The sequence below is a fragment of the Gymnoscopelus microlampas genome (genome assembly GCF_963454915.1).
Source record: "Gymnoscopelus microlampas genome assembly, chromosome: 17".
NCBI lineage: Eukaryota > Metazoa > Chordata > Actinopteri > Myctophiformes > Myctophidae > Gymnoscopelus > Gymnoscopelus microlampas.
Window position 1 is genome coordinate 9253690 of NC_139954.1, and position 21564 is coordinate 9275253.

At 45.5% G+C, this 21564-nt stretch overlaps 1 protein-coding gene across 2 annotated transcripts; it reads right to left on the minus strand.

Annotated features, from left to right (window-relative positions):
• Positions 1-485: 485 nt before the first annotated feature.
• On the minus strand, positions 486-20994 carry aars2 (alanyl-tRNA synthetase 2, mitochondrial (putative)). Of its 2 annotated transcripts, none has more exons than XM_084084690.1 (23): positions 20837-20994; positions 19608-19769; positions 18794-18985; positions 18016-18161; positions 17357-17548; positions 16524-16668; positions 15807-15952; positions 15209-15317; positions 14723-14761; positions 10585-10699; positions 10306-10430; positions 9922-10066; positions 9658-9827; positions 8989-9102; positions 8729-8869; positions 8043-8180; positions 7383-7486; positions 6854-6962; positions 6499-6624; positions 6103-6213; positions 4385-4468; positions 2555-2668; positions 486-1676 (listed from the first exon to the last, which is right to left on the minus strand). In XM_084084690.1, exons 1-23 carry the CDS (start codon positions 20963-20965, stop codon positions 1500-1502), a joined length of 3033 nt encoding a protein of 1010 aa, XP_083940816.1. In that variant the 5' UTR covers positions 20966-20994; the 3' UTR covers positions 486-1499. The 2 variants fall into 2 exon arrangements, with proteins under 2 accessions (XP_083940816.1, XP_083940817.1); XM_084084691.1 differs by having other exon boundaries at positions 19608-19750; positions 20830-20994.
• Between the last annotated feature and the right edge of the window lie 570 nt (positions 20995-21564).

The following is a 21564-nucleotide window of genomic DNA, read 5'->3' on the forward strand; positions in this document are numbered from 1 at the left end:
TTAAAAACGCTTCCAGCCGCAAAAGGGCTCATTCTCACAATTGTGAAAATAGCCTAGCTAAAATCTTTTTGCAGGAAAAAAAATGACACCATTGTGATATCTATCTTGATATCTATTTTGAAGCCATTACATTTGTACTTTTATTCGGTAGTAATAATTATGAGAATAAAAGTATCCCAAATAAATCAATTCATAAAATTAGTTAGGCTCTGCTCCACAATGTATTTTTCAGAATAAAGGAAAGGAGAATTTATTTTTTTATTATGCCACTTACACAGCTCGTTTATTTTCATTCATTCTCTGCATCTCCCACAAATGTACATATGTCTTATAAGGTAGTCTGTTGTGGAGTTCCACAACATATATACTGTACATACATGGCTATATGTTATCGTATAAATGGTTGGTATCATATATATCGTCTGTCGGGTGGCAAAACTGTTACTTTTCAGGATAAAAAAAAAGGCCATTCATTTATGAAAAAAACACAAACGTTTTAAATATGGAGATAAGGTTCTTTTTTTCTGCTGCTGTAAATGTATGAAAAGTACCAGAATCAATACATTTCATATTCTATTAGGGCTGAGACAGTTAATCAAACTAATTTGATTATAAAGATAATCGATAACAAATAATCGATTAGCAATCAATCCCTACTTTGGGCATGTCATTGTAGTCAAAATATTTTTGGTGAGCTTGTACTGTAGATCTGCTATTTTAACTATTTTCGCACAGCACCACTGTCCGAAGTATAACAGTACAACACAGGGTTTAAGTGGTTAATCGATTTGTAATTCTCTATATTTTTTTTTGTGTAAAAAATTCACACAATTATTCGAAAAATAATCAACACAATAATCGCTAAGAAAATAATTAATAGTTGCGGACCTATTCTTCATACTCTAAAAGGTGTTGAACAATAAAGAAACATTGAACCTTGAACTGCATCTTTATTTCTTTTAAAACAAAGAAATACAGGCTGAAGTTTCCTCAATGAAGAAATATTTGTTCCCTGTACACATAAGCACGGACACGCCCACACACACCTCTGATCTCATAACATGGCTATGCTAATTGTCCTGCATTGATTGGTTGGTTTCTTATGAATTGTAGGCAGAAACCTTGTATGTCCAAAACTGTTACTTTTCAGAAAATGGAAAAAAAGAGCCTGTGGATCCAATGTAGTTATTATTTAGTCACAAGCTCTTGTTAATACTTTTCATTCAATATGTGTAAAATCCACAGGCCACTTTCACTTATAACATTTTCAAAATTAGCAACAACAACAAAAAACGCATTGTGAGCTATTTTTGCTATTTTGTGTGACACTGTAGTATGACGAAGTAGGGGAATAAATTATGAAAAAAAAGAAAAGAAATATGGATATACAAGGTTTCTGTCCGACAGCAACAATATACAATTTGACTTCACATGAAAAATTCCCCTAGTATAAATAACAAATTATGTTCAAAGGGATTAGGGGTGAAAAATAATTCCATTTAATCTGCGTTCTGCTGCGTTTTCATTCTTGCGTATTGCTCCGCCCACCTCAGCGCCTCTGTGATGTCATCACAAGTGCCCGATCCCTTGGCAACCAGGGAGGAACCCCCCGCACTCCCGCCCAGGTGATGACACACGGCCAGCGCCCAATCACTGGCCGAGAGAGAGGCCTCGCCCTGAAAACAAACAAACAAAAACACACACAGAGTTACAAACAGAAAACACAGTTATGCTGCGTTTACATTAGCAGCTACAAAAAAAGCTACAAAATATACGATATACGTGTAGTAAATTTCAATTAAACTGCTTTTTATTTATAACAACTTAATTTTGTATTATGTGTTGATGCTTTATACTATACTATACTATACTATACTATACTATACTATACTATACTATAAAGTTTATAGTGCCTATATAGTGATAGTGTTATTGCTGTTTTCAGTTTTTTATCGAACTGCAAGTTTGAGGAGTTCTGGCAAATTAATTTCACCCTTCTTTTTTTACGGTGACAACAAAGTCTTTCTGATTCCGATACACTCCGATTCTCTTTATTATTATCGTTATTATTATTATTTACATTTTTGGGGCTTTTTCCACCTTTATTGGATAGCACAGTAGAGAGAGACAGGAAACAGGGAGAGAAACAGGGGGAGAGAGAGAGTCGGGGAGTGACAAGCAGCAAATTATCCGCCAGGGTTCGGGAATCGAGCCCGGGACACACTGTCAGGCACCAAACCAGTGATTCTCATTTTCAGGGACCACCAGTTTGATATGCATTAGGCCACAGACCCCCATTTGATACGATTCTTATCCCTGGGACCCCAAATCTACTCTGAAAAATCCTCAGTATTAATTTAACTCTGAGAGTGTACAAATGGAACCAAATGGACCCGCAAGAGTGTCAGTGAGTGTGTGTGTGTGTGTGTGTGTGTGTGTGTGTGTGTGTGTGTGTGTGTGTGTGTGTGTGTGTGTGTGTGTGTGTGTGTGTGTGCGTGTGCGTGTGTGTGTGCGTGTGTGTCAGTGTGTATTAGAGTGTGTCAGTGTGTGTTACCTTGGGTACCTGACAGGCACACAGAACATTCCCAGAATGCTGTTGGTGAGCGAGCAGCATGACCAGGCAGCCTGGAACCCTGTCACTGAGCTGGTTCACTGTTTTCATTACCATCTATTAAAACACACAATAATTATGCTGGAATTATCATACATATAGAATAATACTTTCATTATCATACTGCATAGAATAATAATAATACTGTAATAATCATAACTAGACGCGTCGCAATTCCGGGGAAATTGCAGAGTGTGGTTGCGCCGACGCCGGTCGCGGGTCGCGGCCGCCGGGACTCGAGGAATACGCCGGGAGGAATAACGTCGGGGGCTGCGCCAATTACATTGTGTCGTCACTCCTGAGATCGCTTGCGTTTCATTTTGAGAGGATCGATCCCCCCAAAATAAGGTTTTTGCATCAAACGGTTACATTTTGAGCATTCGTGCCGCCCCCTATGGATCAAAGCAGAAATGCTTTTGGGGATTGGTTTAGTATACCACCCTCGACATGTGCTTCAAATTTGGGATTGAGCGGACGTTTCGTTCGTGATTTATGGCATTTTTGGTCAAACGGGCCCCTCCCGCTAACTTTGGAAGCCATTTACGGACGGACGGTACGGACTATCAAAATTCCGCTTGGATAGGTTTATCGCATGGGTCCATAGATCACGTGTACCGATTTGTGTGAGATTTGGAAAAAAATTGAAGGAAAAGGAGCAAAAAGTGTGTTTTGAAGAAAATTCAAAATGGCGGAAAATCTATCCTGACGCAAATGGGCGTGGCCTATATGGGAAGATGCGTCGTGACCCAAGGAATCCAGGTGAAAAGAAATTTTGATTTTACGACCTACGGTTCAAGAGTTATAGGCCAAAAGGTAAAGGGGGCTGTTATAGCGCCACCATGTGGCCGACTGGTGTGATTATTTTGTTAATAATTTTTCAAAAAACTATTAACCTCCCCTCCAAGTTTTGTAACTGTAGCCTTTACGGTTTCCGAGAAAAAAATACTTGAATGGGAGTTTTTGCAATTCCCATTAAAGTGGATGGGGAAATTTAATGCACTAATAAATCAATATCAAAAAATCTATCCTGACGCAAATGGGCGTGGCCTATATGGGGAGATGCGTCGTGACCCAAGGAATCCAGGTGAAAAGAAATTTTGATTTTAGGACCTACGGTTCAAGAGTTACGAGCCAAAACGTAAAGGGGGCTGTTATAGCGCCACCATGAGGCCGAATGGTGTGATATTTTGTTAAATAATTTGGGACTTAATTATAAATTATCCCTCCAAATCTGATAACTCTAGCTGTTAAGGTTTCTGAGAAAAAAATACTTGAATTTGAGTTTTTTGACTTTTACATTAAAGTGGATGGGAAAATTTAATGCACTAATAAATTAATATCAATTAAACTATTCAACCAATCTCTTAGCCCTATACACGCGCACGATTCCCGTTCAAGACGGTCATTTTGATATATGGCACGACATTGGGGAATAAAAACTGTGGGAGGAGATGCGCTCTAAAGTATTGTTTATCTATAAATAAAGAAATAAAGTGTGTAGAGTACTATAGTCTGGTTGCCCTGTTGGGCAACCACACTAATAAATATATTGTTTCTGTCAGGCATAAACCCTATCTCCATATTTCAGCTTCTTTTTTTTTTTGTAAATGAGTGCACCACTTCATCACTGCGAGTGTCCCACAAAAGTAGAGAAAATAGCAGATCTACAAGCGCATCCCCAGAAACGATGTAGGACAGGTCATTGTGGACAAAAACATGAGAAACATTCAATATGACATACAAAATGTTATGCGAGAGAAGATTCCAACGTACTGAGATGGAGTCAGCATCAACGCAGTCCACCAACACGCCTTTATCTCTGTTCTTCTGCAGCAAGAGCTGGGCTTTATCTGCAGCCTGTAACACGCACGTACACGCACGTACACACACGCACGCACACACACACACACACACACACAGACGGGCAGAAATAGCAGATCTGTTATTTTCACTTTTTATTATTATTTTGAAAGTATAAAGTTGTTCAGTCAGTCATTTCTTTGTAAATTATATTTAACTATATCAGTCGTGTTTTTGAATATTGAAGTTGCTTTGTTATATCTGCCCTGTAGTGTGTGCCCTTGTTTACGAGCCAAGGTGAGGCAAACAATGTGTTTTTTATTCATATGTTCCAATACCAAAAAACACAATCTAATTGTTAATCGCAATTAATTGTATGACAATTAAATAATCATGTAAAATGGCATCGTTACAACCCTGATGATGGTTAATGTTGTTTTCTGATAGCAGTGTTGTGTTGTGTTGTGTTACCTCTTTATTCTCCAGTTTTCTGATAGCAGTGTTGTGTTGTGTTGTGTTGTGTTGTGTTGTGTTGTGTTGTGTTGTGTTACCTCTTTATTCTCCAGTTTTCTGATAGCAGTGTTGTGTTGTGTAGTGTTGTGTTACCTCTTTATTCTCCAGTTTTCTGATAGCAGTGTTGTGTTGTGTAGTGTAGTGTTACCTCTTTATTCTCCAGTTTTCTGATAGCAGTGTTGTGTTGTGTAGTGTTGTGTTACCTCTTTATTCTCCAGTTTTCTGATAGCAGTGTTGTGTTGTGTTGTGTTGTGTTACCTCTTTATTCTCCAGTTTTCTGATAGCAGTGTTGTGTTGTGTTGTGTTGTGTTACCTCTTTATTCTCCAGTTTTCTGATAGCAGTGTTGTGTTGTGTAGTGTTGTGTTACCTCTTTATTCTCCAGTTTTCTGATAGCAGTGTTGTGTTGTGTTGTGTTGTGTTACCTCTTTATTCTCCAGTTTTCTGATAGCAGTGTTGTGTTGTGTAGTGTTGTGTTACCTCTTTATTCTCCAGTTTTCTGATAGCAGTGTTGTGTTGTGTAGTGTTGTGTTACCTCTTTATTCTCCAGTTTTCTGATAGCAGTGTTGTGTTGTGTAGTGTTGTGTTACCTCTTTATTCTCCAGTTTTCTGATAGCAGTGTTGTGTTGTGTTGTGTTGTGTTACCTCTTTATTCTCCAGTTTTCTGATAGCAGTGTTGTGTTGTGTAGTGTTGTGTTACCTCTTTATTCTCCAGTTTTCTGATAGCAGTGTTGTGTTGTGTTGTGTTGTGTTACCTCTTTATTCTCCAGTTTTCTGATAGCAGTGTTGTGTTGTGTTGTGTTGTGTTACCTCTTTATTCTCCAGTTTTCTGATAGCAGTGTTGTGTTGTGTAGTGTTGTGTTACCTCTTTATTCTCCAGTTTTCTGATAGCAGTGTTGTGTTGTGTTGTGGTACCTCTTTATTCTCCAGTTTTCTGATAGCAGTGTTGTGTTGTGTTGTGTTGTGTTACCTCTTTATTCTCCAGTTTTCTGATAGCAGTGTTGTGTTGTGTTGTGTTGTGTTACCTCTTTATTCTCCAGTTTTCTGATAGCAGTGTTGTGTTGTGTTGTGTTGTGGTACCTCTTTATTCTCCAGTTTTCTGATAGCAGTGTTGTGTTGTGTTGTGGTACCTCTTTATTCTCCAGTTTTCTGATAGCAGTGTTGTGTTGTGTTGTGGTACCTCTTTATTCTCCAGTTTTCTGATAGCAGTGTTGCATTTCCTCTGGAGAGACTTGAGTTGAGTCTGAAGTTCTCTCTTCAGCCACTGGGGGGCAGCAGTGCTGTCCAGCGCCTGACAATAAAACCAACAACATCTCAGTTTGATGCTGTCGAGTTGCACCACATGATTTATATGCCTACCAATGGCAACATAATAGAGTGGGTGTTAGTTTGGGTGCATTCGTCGATCTACAAGCTCACAATAAGTCACATTGTGAGCTTGTAGATCTGCCATGTTTGGCTAATGTTTCCCCCAACATATGGACGCTGGACGGGTTCAAGTGGTTAAGAAAGTGTGTGTGCAGTACAGTGGTTCTCAAATGTTTTCATGTCAAGTTGTGCGTTATCGTTTACGTACATCCGTCAGAAGCCCCGCCTCCTTGGCCAGGCTGTGTGCGGAGTGGATGCCGGAAGGGGCGGAGCCAGATACTCTGGCCGACAGAGACTCCACATCCTGGGACAACACCTCACCTGCCTCCCTGGCCTGAACACACACACACACACACACACACACACACACACACACACACACACACACACACACACACACACACACACACACACACACACACACACACACACACACACACACACACACGTCCTGTCAGGTACATAAAACAAACACACCTGTCCTGTCCCGTCAGGTACAAGCTACAGTACATGCACTCTGAGCTGTGTGTGTGTGTGTGTGTGTGTGTGTGTGTGTGTGTTACCTGTCTAGCTTGTTGTCCAGTAACAGCTACTATTCTACTGATTCCTTTAACTATCTGTCTCTCTGACACAATGACCAGGTCCTCGATCGCCCCTGTTGACAGCAGATGACTAGAGAGAGAGAGAGAGAGAGAGAGAGGATACATTTAAATGGACTCATATATACATGTACTATCACATTATCCAGCCTTTATTTGCCCTGGGTGAAAGGGGTGATAACCTGATTGGTCAGTTAAGACAGCAACTGACAAAGCTTAGCTGAGCTGGCCTAGCGAGCGACCCCGTTGCTCATGACATGAAACTCAGCCATATATGTCTCGTTTGTTTTGGAGCGGTACCCTTTTGTTTCAAACTGAATTCTGGGAATCAGAGTTCAACAACAGAGCTACCGGAGGTGTCGCCATAAAGACTACTAAAATGGACACAGTAGGACTTTTAGGAATGCCCCGCGGATAAACTCTCTATAACATTAATTGACTTGAATGCTGACAAAAGTGGTTGTGCTAGTGAAATGAACGAAATGATTCTTACGTCCCACAGCAGAGTTCTACAGATGTTTGTCTGTCCATCTGTCCGTCCAACAGCTCTGGTACCTCGACACCAACAGACACGACCCGGACCGGGTCAGGATAAACCTGCAGATAACACAACCACAATATAATACAACACAACTAATATATCGTTGCTGTCGTGCAGAAAAATCGTATCTCCATATGTTTTGTAAATGAATGCCCTACTTAATAAAAAAAAAAAAAAAGCATCTCATTGTGATGCGTATCTCGGCTATTTTCACTATTTTAATAAGCAAATGATAAAAAGGAACGGTTTGGGACATATGAGGTTTCCACCCGACAGCGACGATATAATACAACACACCTGGTCCCATGGTACCTGGTCTACAGTACTAAGTCCTGGTATGGTTCTGGTAAAGGTTCTAGTACCTGGTCTACAGTACTAAGTCCTGGTATGGTTCTGGTAAAGGTTCTAGTACCTGGTCTACGGTTCTAAGTCCTGGTATGGTTCTGGTAAAGGTTCTAGTACCTGGTCTACGGTTCTAAGTCCTGGTATGGTTCTGGTAAAGGTTCTAGTACCTGGTCTACGGTTCTAAGTCCTGGTATGGTTCTGGTAAAGGTTCTAGTACCTGGTCTACGGTTCTACGTCCTGGTATGGTTCTGGTAAAGGTTCTGGTACCTGGTCTACGGTTCTAAGTCCTGGTATGGTTCTGGCCCGGTCCAGTGGAATATCCATGGTGTAAACAGGCAGGTTGGACCTGATGATGTTCTGAATGGAACGCTCCAAGTCCTGCAGCTGAGACACACTCAGAGAACCCTGTGTACACACACACACACACACACACACACACACACACACACACACACACACACACACACACACACACACACACACACACACACACACACACACACACACACACACACACACCTCATATTAGCACAAAACAACAATTCACATACATACTGCATAATATGAAACACATGACAAAAGATATAAATAAATTAACTCACACAAACCATCGCGATTAACTATTTAATTGTGATTTTTGCCATTGAACATTGGAACATATTAATACAAATTTTACATTTCTGTTTGGCTTTTAAGGCTTTGTAAACAAAAATTGCACAGGGCAGATAATATGACAAATTACTTCACTAAACTAGAATTTAGCAATTTCTGTAGAAACTCGCTTCAAGCTAAAAATGTATAGTATATAAAAATATAGCACCTTCAAAGCACCTTGAAATGTTGAAGGTGCTCTGTGTTTGTCTTGGTGTCTCTGTCTGTGTTGTGTGTTAGCTATTTTCGAAGGTGTACAGTATGTTCGTGTGTGTGTGTGTGTGTGTGTGTGTGTTGAGTACTTTGACAGTGCAGTCGAAGCGCAGTCTGTCTGCAGTCACACTGGAGCCTCTCTGCTCCAGCTTCCCTCCCAGCAGCTGCCGGAGGCCCAGGTTCAGCAGGTGGGTGGCTGTGTGCTTCACCATGCACGACAGCCTGTGAGCCTGCACACACACAGGTTTGCTTTGTATTACTATACTTGTGAGGACATCGTTTTTGACAGTGATTTTATGACTGCCAATTTAGTTTTTCTGTTATTTGTAAAAATGGTATCAATTTGTACCTGGTCCAGATGTAGAAGCAGCTGGTCTCCTGTTCGCAGAGGAGCAGCTGGAATCACCTGATGTACAACATACCCCCCCGCCTGGTCTACTGACTCCACTGCAAACAATGCATCCTGCACAGAGGAGAGGAGAGGAGTCTTCTTAACACAATGAGTGCCAAAAACGTAATATTACGTTTTTGCAAATACACCTGGGGAGTTCCAAATACGTAATATGACTTAAATGAACCCATAAGGGGCCATTTGGAACCCCCTCATGGTTCCTTGAGGGGGTTCCAAATGGCCCCTTACAAACCATGAGGGAACCTGGACCACACTTGGGAGACCCATTGGTGTAGCAGAGTGTTTCCAGTAAACAATACAAGTAAGACGCGCGAACGCGGGAAGCGAACGCAAAACCAAAATCCAAGCCCGAAATATTTGTTCGTAGACCCCCACTTAGGGGGGGTAGAAAAAGTTTCGGAGCGATTCGGGCACTTTTCATTTTCCAGTGAACAATATCAGCACCCTGACTCTGTTTGACCAGAATGGAACAGAGCCTTCATTAGTATCATTGGTAACACCCGTGAAGGAAGTAAGGAAGAGGCCCAATTTCTTTCCAATATGGCTGCTGTGCATAGAGCCTTTTCAATAATAATGTGTATTTGACAGTTCACTTCAGTATCTGACCTGCAGTGCGTCTGTGGTGAAGTAACCCTGGTCATGTGTCTGCCCCCCCTGCTCAGAGTAGAAGATGGTACGGTCCAGGATCAGGCCACACCTCTCCCCCTCTGTCACCTCCTCCACCAGGCCACGCCCACTGCACAGAGCCAGCACCGTGGCCGTGCACGGAGCGAACACTGCAACACACAACCACACGAATGATACACACATAAATAAGTACACACCGCCGTGCACTGCCACACACAAACACGGATGCATATAAAACATTACCATATCTGCCCTGGGCGTCCAGGCTGTAGTGGTATTTGGGGCTGTCGTCTGTGTGTGGGACCCCTTGGTTCTGCAGGAGAGCCAGGCTGTGGACGTCCAGCTTCACCCCAGTGTGCTCTGGACACTCCTGAGACAAGGACAGACGCTGGAGAGACAGAGAGAAACAGACAGACAAACAGACAGACAGACAGACAGACAGACAGACAGACAGACAGACAGACAGACAGACAGACAGACAGACAGACAGACAGAGGGAGAGGGAGTTGCATTAGATGCAATTAAGCTTTAAACTGGTATTACTTGTGTGAGATATCATTAAGTTTGATAATGTCTGTCTCTGTGTCTTTGTTGTGTATTTGTTCTCTGACACAACGGACCAATCACCTTCTCTCTCTCTGCCAGCCGGTCCATCTCTTCCTGGTTGAGCGTGGCTCCTCTCTCCTCCAGCATCAGATGCACCAGGTCCAAAGGAAAGCCCAGGTTCCTGAACAGAGACCAGGCCACTGGCGCTGCACACGCACACGCACACGCACGCACAAACATTTGCATTACTCTACTGCAGTGGTTCTCAAACTTTTTTTGTGTCTGCAGCCAAATACGTAGAGATTTGGGGGTCTCTGGCATGAAAATGTTCTTAGAACCACTGGTATAGTCAGAAGTTACCTGGGAAGAAGCCGTCTGGGGTTTGCTTCTTGTTCAGAGTGCTGTCAATCACCCTGCGTCCCTGCTGGAGGGCGCTGAGGAACTGCACCTCGTTGTCATTAATGATGTCCATGATCTGGAACCACACAACACCACTTAACCCCCAAAATAATCATATTTGAACTGGGGACCCCCCCCACCCTGACCAGCACTTGGAATGTAGGAGTTGAGGCATTACATTTAGTTCATGTCACGGTGCGGGGTTTCGGCCCCGCCCCCCTCCTCCTTTCTGACTCTGATTTTGGCCTGTGTGTGAGCTCGGACCCGCAGCACGCCCGGCTGCAAGCCCTTGGGCTAATGACTTATGTTGGCTACTTAAGACTTTCCAGCCGGTGGCCTTTTGCTGGTTGATAACCATTGTTTCGGTATTGTTTCTGTTCCTGTCTGTTTCCCTCCTGCAAGAGGTGACCTTGTTTTGTAACCCGAACTTCTAGTAAAGTACCTTTATTTCAACGTTATACTGTGTCGCGTCCTGCATTTGGATCCACCTCTCTGTCCGCGGCGATATCGTGACAGTATCAACCAGCCAACCATGGATCCAGCGGGGCGCGCGTCCGCGCCTGGAGGCAAGGTAGATGGCGTGTTCATCATGGGTTGTTTAGACGCCATATTCGACACTCTGCGCCGCATGGATGATCGCCTGCTGCGTCTCGAGACCAATCTGTCGGGCGGCCAGTCCGCGATCCTGTTCCGTGTCTCTCGGCTCCTCTGGAGCTTCAGACTCCAGTTACACCCCGCAACCCGCGGCTTCGTCCTCCTCATCTTCGGACCTGCGGGTGAGGGCCCGTACCCGGCCTCCGACCCGCGGAGTTCCCGCCGTCGGGGGTTGCCTCGGGTTCGTCACCACTCTCCCTCCCCCGAGGGAGCGCGAGCCCGGCGATGGAGGTCGTCATCGGGGAGTCGTCCTGGTTACTCCCGCGAGAGGGAGAGTCACTGTCCCCGCCGGGCGGAGTCCTCCGATCCTCTTCTCTCTCGCCGTCCTGTTCCTGTTCCCCGTCCTGCTCCTCCTCCTGTGGAAGGGTTCCCGCCGGAGCCCGAGACGGAGAAGCAGCGGCGGGCCCGGCTTGGACTTTGTTTCTACTGTGGCTAAGGGGGACCACCTTATCGTCAACTGTCCAGTGAGACCCCCGCGCCCAAAGTAGAAAGTTAAGTTCTTGTTTTGTTCTGTTTTCTACAAGTTCTGAGTTTGTTTTTGCTGTTGTGGTTTTGTTTTGAGCTCACCTTGCCTTGCCTTGGTTTTTCCCCCTCTGTCTGTCTTTCTTACCTGTCCTGTCTGCAGCTCTTCCTTCGCCCCGGGTCGGCGGCGAGGCTAGTGCCCGGCGGCCTTCCGGCCTCGTTCCAGTTTTCTCGGCCTGGTCTTCGCCTGCCTTTCCGGACTCACCTGCCGCAGTCCGGCCGGACCCGGTTGGCCTTCCCGGCCTCGACCCACGCCTCGCCTTCCTGCCCTGCCTGTGCCCTCTGCGCTGATGTCCTCTGCGCAGAGCCCTGGCTGCCCCCCCCTGCCCCCCCCCCCCCGTCTCTGCCCACCGACCCCCCCCCCCCCCCCCCCCCCCGGTTCTGGGACGCCTGGAAGTCGTCCCGTGGAGGGGAGGTACTGTCACGGTGCGGGGTTTCGGCCCCGCCCCCCTCCTCCTTTCTGACTCTGATTTTGGCCTGTGTGTGAGCTCGGACCCGCAGCACGCCCGGCTGCAAGCCCTTGGGCTAATGACTTATGTTGGCTACTTAAGACTTTCCAGCCGGTGGCCTTTTGCTGGTTGATAACCATTGTTTCGGTATTGTTTCTGTTCCTGTCTGTTTCCCTCCTGCAAGAGGTGACCTTGTTTTGTAACCCGAACTTCTAGTAAAGTACCTTTATTTCAACGTTATACTGTGTCGCGTCCTGCATTTGGATCCACCTCTCTGTCCGCGGCGATATCGTGACAGTATCAACCAGCCAACCATGGATCCAGCGGGGCGCGCGTCCGCGCCTGGAGGCAAGGTAGATGGCGTGTTCATCATGGGTTGTTTAGACGCCATATTCGACACTCTGCGCCGCATGGATGATCGCCTGCTGCGTCTCGAGACCAATCTGTCGGGCGGCCAGTCCGCGATCCTGTTCCGTGTCTCTCGGCTCCTCTGGAGCTTCAGACTCCAGTTACACCCCGCAACCCGCGGCTTCGTCCTCCTCATCTTCGGACCTGCGGGTGAGGGCCCGTACCCGGCCTCCGACCCGCGGAGTTCCCGCCGTCGGGGGTTGCCTCGGGTTCGTCACCACTCTCCCTCCCCCGAGGGAGCGCGAGCCCGGCGATGGAGGTCGTCATCGGGGAGTCGTCCTGGTTACTCCCGCGAGAGGGAGAGTCACTGTCCCCGCCGGGCGGAGTCCTCCGATCCTCTTCTCTCTCGCCGTCCTGTTCCTGTTCCCCGTCCTGCTCCTCCTCCTGTGGAAGGGTTCCCGCCGGAGCCCGAGACGGAGAAGCAGCGGCGGGCCCGGCTTGGACTTTGTTTCTACTGTGGCTAAGGGGGGCCACCTTATCGTCAACTGTCCAGTGAGACCCCCGCGCCCAAAGTAGAAAGTTAAGTTCTTGTTTTGTTCTGTTTTCTACAAGTTCTGAGTTTGTTTTTGCTGTTGTGGTTTTGTTTTGAGCTCACCTTGCCTTGCCTTGGTTTTTCCCCCTCTGTCTCTCTTTCTTACCTGTCCTGTCTGCAGCTCTTCCTTCGCCCCGGGTCGGCGGCGACGAACGGCGAGCGGCCTGCCGAGACGTCCGGGCCTGGAGGGGCGCCGCCAGTTTCGGTGCGGCGTCCGCTCCTTCTGTTTGGGCTGGCGGTCTCGGCAGGTCCACTTGGTTCCCGTGCTCCAGTCGTCGCTGCCCGGGCCCTTCCTCTTCAGCCTTGGTCTCTCGCCCTGCCTGTGCCCTCTGCGCCGACACCCTCCGCGCAGAGCCCTGGCAGCCCCCCCCCCCCCCCCCCCCCCCGCCTGTGCCCTCTGCGCTGATGTCCTCCGCGCAGAGCCCGGGCTCCCCCCCCCCCCCCCCACCTGGTTCTTCGCCTGCCGCCCGGGCCTCCCCAGTCGTGTCCCGGCTGGTTCCCGGCGGCCCTTCTGGCCTCGACCCCCCTGTCTCCGTCCCTGGACCTTCGCCCGCCGTCCGGGCCTCCCCAGCCGCGCTCCGGCTAGTGCCCGGCGGCCTTCCGGCCTCGTTCCAGTTTTCTCGGCCTGGTCTTCGCCTGCCTTTCCGGACTCACCTGCCGCAGTCCGGCCGGACCCGGTTGGCCTTCCCGGCCTCGACCCACGCCTCGCCTTCCTGCCCTGCCTGTGCCCTCTGCGCTGATGTCCTCTGCGCAGAGCCCTGGCTGCCCCCCCCCCCCCGTCTCTGCCCACCGACCCCCCCCCCCCCCCCCCCCCCCGGTTCTGGGACGCCTGGAAGTCGTCCCGTGGAGGGGAGGTACTGTCACGGTGCGGGGTTTCGGCCCCGCCCCCCTCCTCCTTTCTGACTCTGATTTTGGCCTGTGTGTGAGCTCGGACCCGCAGCACGCCCGGCTGCAAGCCCTTGGGCTAATGACTTATGTTGGCTACTTAAGACTTTCCAGCCGGTGGCCTTTTGCTGGTTGATAACCATTGTTTCGGTATTGTTTCTGTTCCTGTCTGTTTCCCTCCTGCAAGAGGTGACCTTGTTTTGTAACCCGAACTTCTAGTAAAGTACCTTTATTTCAACGTTATACTGTGTCGCGTCCTGCATTTGGATCCACCTCTCTGTCCGCGGCGATATCGTGACAGTTCAATAGGTTCGGAAATAGAAATAGCAGATCTACATGCTCACATCGCCTCGCAACGCGAGGCGTGTGAGTTTGTAGATCTGCTTAAATTATTATTTTATTTGGCAATTTGGCCAATGTTTGACCAGTTTTTATAGTATAGTTTGTCGATTACATTGTATGCAGTAGTGGTCTTTTTCTTTTCTTTTTTTCAGGTATTAAAAGGGTCTTAAAAGTCCTTAAATTGTCACTTCACTGTCATCTGGAACCCCCCCTCCCCAAAAAAAAGAAATCCTGTGGGGAGTCACAGGTTGAGAACACTGACTTAACACAACAACACAACACAACATGACATAGCAGGAGTACTCACCCTGTGTTTCTCTCTGTGTAATTCAGGATAGGCGTTACCCTGTCAACAGTTTTACTTTCCATTACATTCATTACATTTAAAAGATAAAGTCATACTGTTAACACATTCATTGAAATGACAATAAAGTTATTACATATATATTAGTGGTATATTAAAGCGGCACTATGTAACTGTTTTTTTGAAAACCCCTTTTGTCCAATCTGTATGGTAGAGTATGTTAATACAACATAACTTATACAATTGGGGTGGTTGTATTTTGTCTCCCTGCTCTTCTAATAGGCCGGCTCTATTAGCTCAATGGTAAAAATGGCAGCACACACAAACCGGGTTCAAAGCCGGGGTAGAGCCGAGGTGGAAGAGGAAAGTTACATAGTGCAGCTTTAACTGAGATGACAGCTATACAGTTATTACATATATACTAGTGGTATATTCATTTAAATGACAGTTATAAAGTTATTACATAATATATCAGTGGTATTAACTGACCAGGATGTCAGCTACAACAGGCACCAGGCTCGCCAGCGATCCCTGGGGAGCCTGCAGAACCTCGGCACAGAACCGAACTGCTCTCCTCAAAATCCTCCTGAGAACCAACCTGACACACACACTCACACACACACACACACACACACACACACACACACACACACACACACACACACACACACACACACACACACACACACGCACGCACACAAATAACTATAAATCACAACATAGCAGAGCCACAGTTATGCTGATATATAAGTAGTATTGGTGTTGCGGGGGATGCCGATATTACAGTGTAGTGGGACAAACTAAACTGCAGCATGACTCAATGGCTATCAAACTTTTTCGTGTCAAGGACCCCCAAATTGATTAAGTATTTGGCTGCGGAAGCCCGTCTGTAAATGGTTTGTGCCGGGGACCCCCAGAAGAGAATATTTATGTACAAAATAAATCAAAGTTACGCAAGTTAGGGAAACAGGGATTTTTTATTTAGAGACATTGGGACGCACCCGCAGACTACTACCCCGGCAAATTATGAACGGCTGGACGTCAACAACCGTTGATAATCGATGCAAATAGACAGATAGACACTCACTCTGGTCCTGACATTCCGGGGTAAACTCCGTCCGCGATGCAGACAGACAGGGTTCGAGCGTGATCGGCGACCACGCGGTACGCCATGTCAACACTGCCCTGGTCTGCCGCTCCTGTCCTGCCCTGATAACCTCCCACCCTGGACACCTGGGGACACACAGACAGACAGACAGACAGACAGACAGACAGACAGACAGACAGACAGACAGACAGACAGACAGACAGAAAGACAGACAGACAGACAGACAGACAGACAGACAGACAGACAGACAGACAGACAGACAGACAGACAGAGGGACAGACAGAAAGACAGAGAGACAGAGAGACAGATATAATGTAAATTCAACCAAAGCAGTCCTCGCTGGTGGTCTTTGAGGTCCATGTGACAGTGACATCACTGACCAGTCCATGCTCGAGCGTGCTGTCACTATAGCTGTATGTTTGACACTTGCACTGCTGAAACTCTAGAAGGATTCATGCACCGTTCCGGTAGGCTACCAGTCCCGTTAGCGCAGTGGTTCTCAAACCTTTTTAATTTCAAAGACCCTCGGTTTGGTATGCATTAAGGCCACAGACCCACATAACTCTGAGAGTGTACACTTGGAGTTGGAACCATAAGGGTCCATTTGGTTCCCAACTATCAATAATTTAGCTATGGACCCCCTGGAACCTCCTGAAGGACCCCTTGAATGGGGTTCTGATGGGTGGTCCTCCTTACCTGTCCCATAGCGTCCATCAGGGGAGTGAACAGGTCGGTGTCGTAGTTGGAGCGTCTTCCCTGCAGTATGGTCACCAGTCTCTCCAGTCCCATCCCAGTGTCCACACTGCACTGGGGCAGGGGCAGCAAGCTCTGGTCCGCCTCCCTGATAATAACAGCACGCACAAAACAAGCAATGAACGCACACTGTACTGTTTAGCATACACAAACACAATTTGGAGAGACAGCCAGCTCTTTCATAAACAGAAAATACATTTTCAGGTGGGTTGCCAATTCCAGCCAATCAGGAGACAGTGTTCCAGTTCCAATTCTGTCTGCTCATTTCTTTGTGTCATCACTTCCAATTTCACTTGTTTATAAACTGTAAACTGTGTGATTTCTCTCTCCTGATTGGCATCCCGACCTGAACATTTATTTTCTGTTTATTAAAGAGTCGAAGAGACAGTTACTGAACAAACAGTAACAGAATACAGAGCTATTTAACACTTATTTTAACAGAAGGAAATCACTTACTGCAACAAACAAAAGTTTGTCTAATTGATTTCAAGATTTCGTTATTTTTGTTGTTCTTTGTACCTGTCGGGTGGAAAGAAACCTCATATGTCCAAGGATTCAAAATCACAAACAGCAAAAGTAGAAGATCGACAAGATCGACAAGCTCGAAGCGTGGCGCGACTTGTGGATCTCCTACTTTTGATAACTTTGTGTGACGCTGTAGTATGATCAAGTAGGGCGTTAATTTACCAATTTGGAATACCGATAAGAGGTTTCTGCCCGCCAGCAACAATATGTACATGTTGTAGTACTAAGGTAGTATATTATACACTATGTACCTGTTGTGCTGCATGAATACCAGGTTCCAGATCTCCACCACATCAGGGTCGTCAGCGTTGACGAGCGGCGCGGCGTTGCGTCCTCCGACGTGGTCGAAGTGGATCTCGGTGCAGGGGCCGCAGGGGCCCGTGTCCCCCATCTCCCAGAAGTTCTCCTTCAGTCCGAACGGCAGCACTCGCTCCGATGGAACTCTGGGAAATAACACAAATACAACTTCATTTATAAAACAATTAACCACTTATCAAACCCGCTATTCTTAGTAGAACCTGAGTTGCAACTGTACTTGCACCACCTTCTTCCATGTACACCAAGTCTATTTGTCAAAAAAAGGCAATCTACAACTAGGCTTTGGCTTGTAGATCGCTTATTTTTGGTGAATGTTCCACCCAGAATAGGCATACTGGGTTTCAAGTGGTTAATACATGCTTATAGGGCTGTCACAATCATGACATTTTAGCTGACGATTAATTACCTTACAAATGATTACGATTAACGATTTAATCGTTTTTTTTTGCACTGGACATAGGAAGATATTATGAATTAAAATTACATTTACGTTTTCCAATCTGTTTGCCTTTTAGGCTTCGTAATCATAATTGCGATTATGTGATCATGTAATAATTGTGACAGGCCTAACCGGTACGGTTCTGGTACGTACCCAATGTCCAGCCAGATGTGTCTGGTCTCCTCGTCCGCTGGGAGCCCGGCTGCGACGTCTCCGCAGAAATAGGACACGTACAGTCTGTCTGGAGGTATCCCATAATGCTCTGTGAGCAGAGACCATGCCATGGAGCACGCCTCCTCCTGTAGACACACACACACACACACACACACACACAGACAGACAGACAGTAGGACAGACGGTTGGAAAGCTGAGAGTGAGACAGTGTGGGAGAGACAAACAGTAGGCCGACAGACAGACAGACAGACAGACAGACAGACAGACAGACAGACAGACAGACAGACAGACAGACAGACAGACAGTAGGAAAGCTGAGAGGGAGTGTGGGAAAGACAGACAGTAGGACAGCAGAGACAGACAGTAGGACAGCAGAGACAGACAGTAGGATAGCAGGGACAGACAGTAGGATAGCAGAGACAGACAGTAGGATAGCAGAGAGACATACAGTAGGACAGCAAAGAGACAGACAGTAGGACAACAGAGACAGACAGTGTATGAGAGACAGACAGCAGGTCAGCAGCACAGTGTAGGAGAGACAGACAGCAGCACAGCAAAGAGACACACAGTAGAACAGCAGAGACAGTGTAGGAGACACAGACAGCAGAGAGACAGACAGCAGAGACAGACAGTGTAGGAGACATAGACAACAGAGAGACACACAGTAGGACAGCAGAGACAGACAGTGTAGGAGACACAGACAGCAGAGAGACAGACAGCAGAGACAGACAGTGTAGGAGACACAGACAGGGTTAGACCTTGAAGTAGTCTCCATTGAAGGACCAGTTCCCCAGCATCTCAAAGAAGGTGTGGTGGTAGACGTCTCGTCCCACGTCGTCCAGGTCGTTGTGTTTGCCTCCGGCCCGCACGCACTTCTGACTGTTGACCGCCCTGCGGTACCCCGCCATCTCACTGCGGGGGTCCACCGTGCCCAGGAGGAGGGGCTTAAACTGCAGGAGATCATATTAATATTACTATGAATATTCATATTTATCACCTATCTGTTTGACAGGATCTCCTTAAACCACCAAGTGATATTTCTTTGTTAAAATAAGCTCTATATTCTGAGTAATCATTGCTATAGAGTGTTTGTTCCGTAATAAGGGGTGTCCCCGTCTCTCCAGCTCTTCATTAAACGGAAAATACATTTTGAGGTCAGGATACCAATTTGATCCAATTAGGAGAGAGAACTCACACAGGATACAGGTTGACAAAAGGAAACGAGCAAACAAAACTGTAAAATTATCAAACTTAAGCTGATTAATGTGTACTCCCTCCTGATAGAAGGAAATTGGCAACGCACCTGAAAATCGTGTCGGGTGGAAACATGTCCAAAACTGTTACTTTTCAGGATTCAAAACACCAAAAGTAACATATCTACAACCTCGAAACGCGTCGTGGCTTGTGGATCTGCTACTTTTGATACTTTTGTGTGACGCTGTAGTATGATCAAGTATGGCGTTCATTTACAAAAGAAACCCACACAAAGTTAGCATATGGAGATAAGAGGTTTCCGATAAGAGGTTTCCGACAACAGTGAAATATATTTTCTGGTGTGCGTGGCTGACTCACCTGGTTCATGCCGGCGTTGACAAACAGCAGGCTGGGGTCTCCTCGGGGTCTCACCGGTGAGGAGGGGACGAAGGTGTGCTGATGCTCCTGCTGGTAGAACTCCATGAAGGTTCTCCTGACCTTCTGAGACCCCCACACCTCCCCTGGGACCCCCGGGACCTCCTGACACAAGCAGCCGTGGAAAACAAACAAGTATTATGATCAACTCATCTACGTACTACTTGAGTACAATGTTGAGGCATTTTGACTTATATTTGAGTAGCCTGATCTGCACCTTTCAATACTATACACTTCTCCACTACAGTACATCTCAAGAGGCAAATAGTGTACTTTTTACTCCACTGCAGTAAAAAAATAAGTTGCTATAGTTACTTATTTAGAATTTTATTTAAAATAATAATAATAATGACAATATGTATGTATGTATTTATGTATGTAATATCACATCCATTCTAGAGCTATAATGTATGTAATATAACAGTTATTCTAGAGCTATAATGTATGTAATATAACAGATATTCTATAGCTATAATGTATGTAATATAACAGTTATTCTAGAGCTATAATGTATGTAATATAACAGATATTCTAGAGCTATAATTTATGTAATATAACAGATATTCTAGAGCTATAATGTATGTAATATCACAGATATTCTAGAGCTATAATGTATGTAATATAACAGATATTCTATAGCTATAATGTATGTTATATAACAGATATTCTAGAGCTATAATGTATGTAATATATAACAGATATTCTAGAGCTATAATGTATGTAATATAACAGTTATTCTAGAGCTATAATGTATGTAATATAACAGATATTCTAGAGCTATAATTTATGTAATATCACAGATATTCTAGAGCTATAATGTATGTAATATCACAGATATTCTAGAGGTATAATTTATGTAATATCACAGATATTCTAGAGGTATAATTTATGTAATATCACAGATATTCTAGAGCTATAATGTATGTTATAAAACAGTTATTCTAGAGCTATAATGTATGTAATATCACAGATATTCTAGAGCTTATAATTTATGTAATATCACAGGTATTCTAGAGCTATAATGTATGTAATATCACAGGTATTCTAGAGCTATAATTGATGTAATATCACAGTTATTCTAGAGCTATAATGTACAGTAACAGTATATAATATGTAATAATATCATTGTAATATAATAATATGACAGGCATTAGAAGGCTGCCACTGCTGACCTTCTGTGAGGAGGAGGACTGCAGGGGGACATGGTGCTGACAGAGCCACCTCCTCCAGAGAGGAGCCCCCCTCCGGGTCCAGGTCTGGGAGGAGGATCCACCACAAGCCAACAGTCTCACTAACATCATAGAAGATCTGATCTGATCTGGTCCTTCTACTCTGATGAAGTCTCCTCCATGTTTACATAACGCGCATGCGCTGTTGTTCACAGGCATGAGCAATCGAGCAAGGAACACGCCAGCTCAGTACACTCAGTCGAACTCAGAGTGTGTATGATTCCTCTGGACCTGAAACATGAGTCACGGAGCAACTTGTACTTGGTTCTGGTACTTTCTCCATTTACAACCCGTACATCTACATAAACGTTCAAATTTCAAATATAAAGTGCTGACCCTACGGCCATATATGTAACAAGTTAAAACGCCAGGGTCTAAGTACCCGTATCTTCCGTATTGTTCAATAAAAAGCATTTTAATCCGATCGATGGCCATTTTCTCAAAGTTTCCTTCATATGCTTTCAACTACGCGATCTTATCGGTTGGGAGGTGTATTGCACTTAGATACATTATAACTCTATGAGAAAATGTCCGTTGATCAAATTAAAATGCTTTTTATTGAACAATACGGAAAATACGGGTATTTAGACCCAAGCGTTTCAACTTTTAACATTTATGGTCGTGGGGTCAGTACTTACTTTGTATTTGAAACTTGAACGTTTATGTAGATG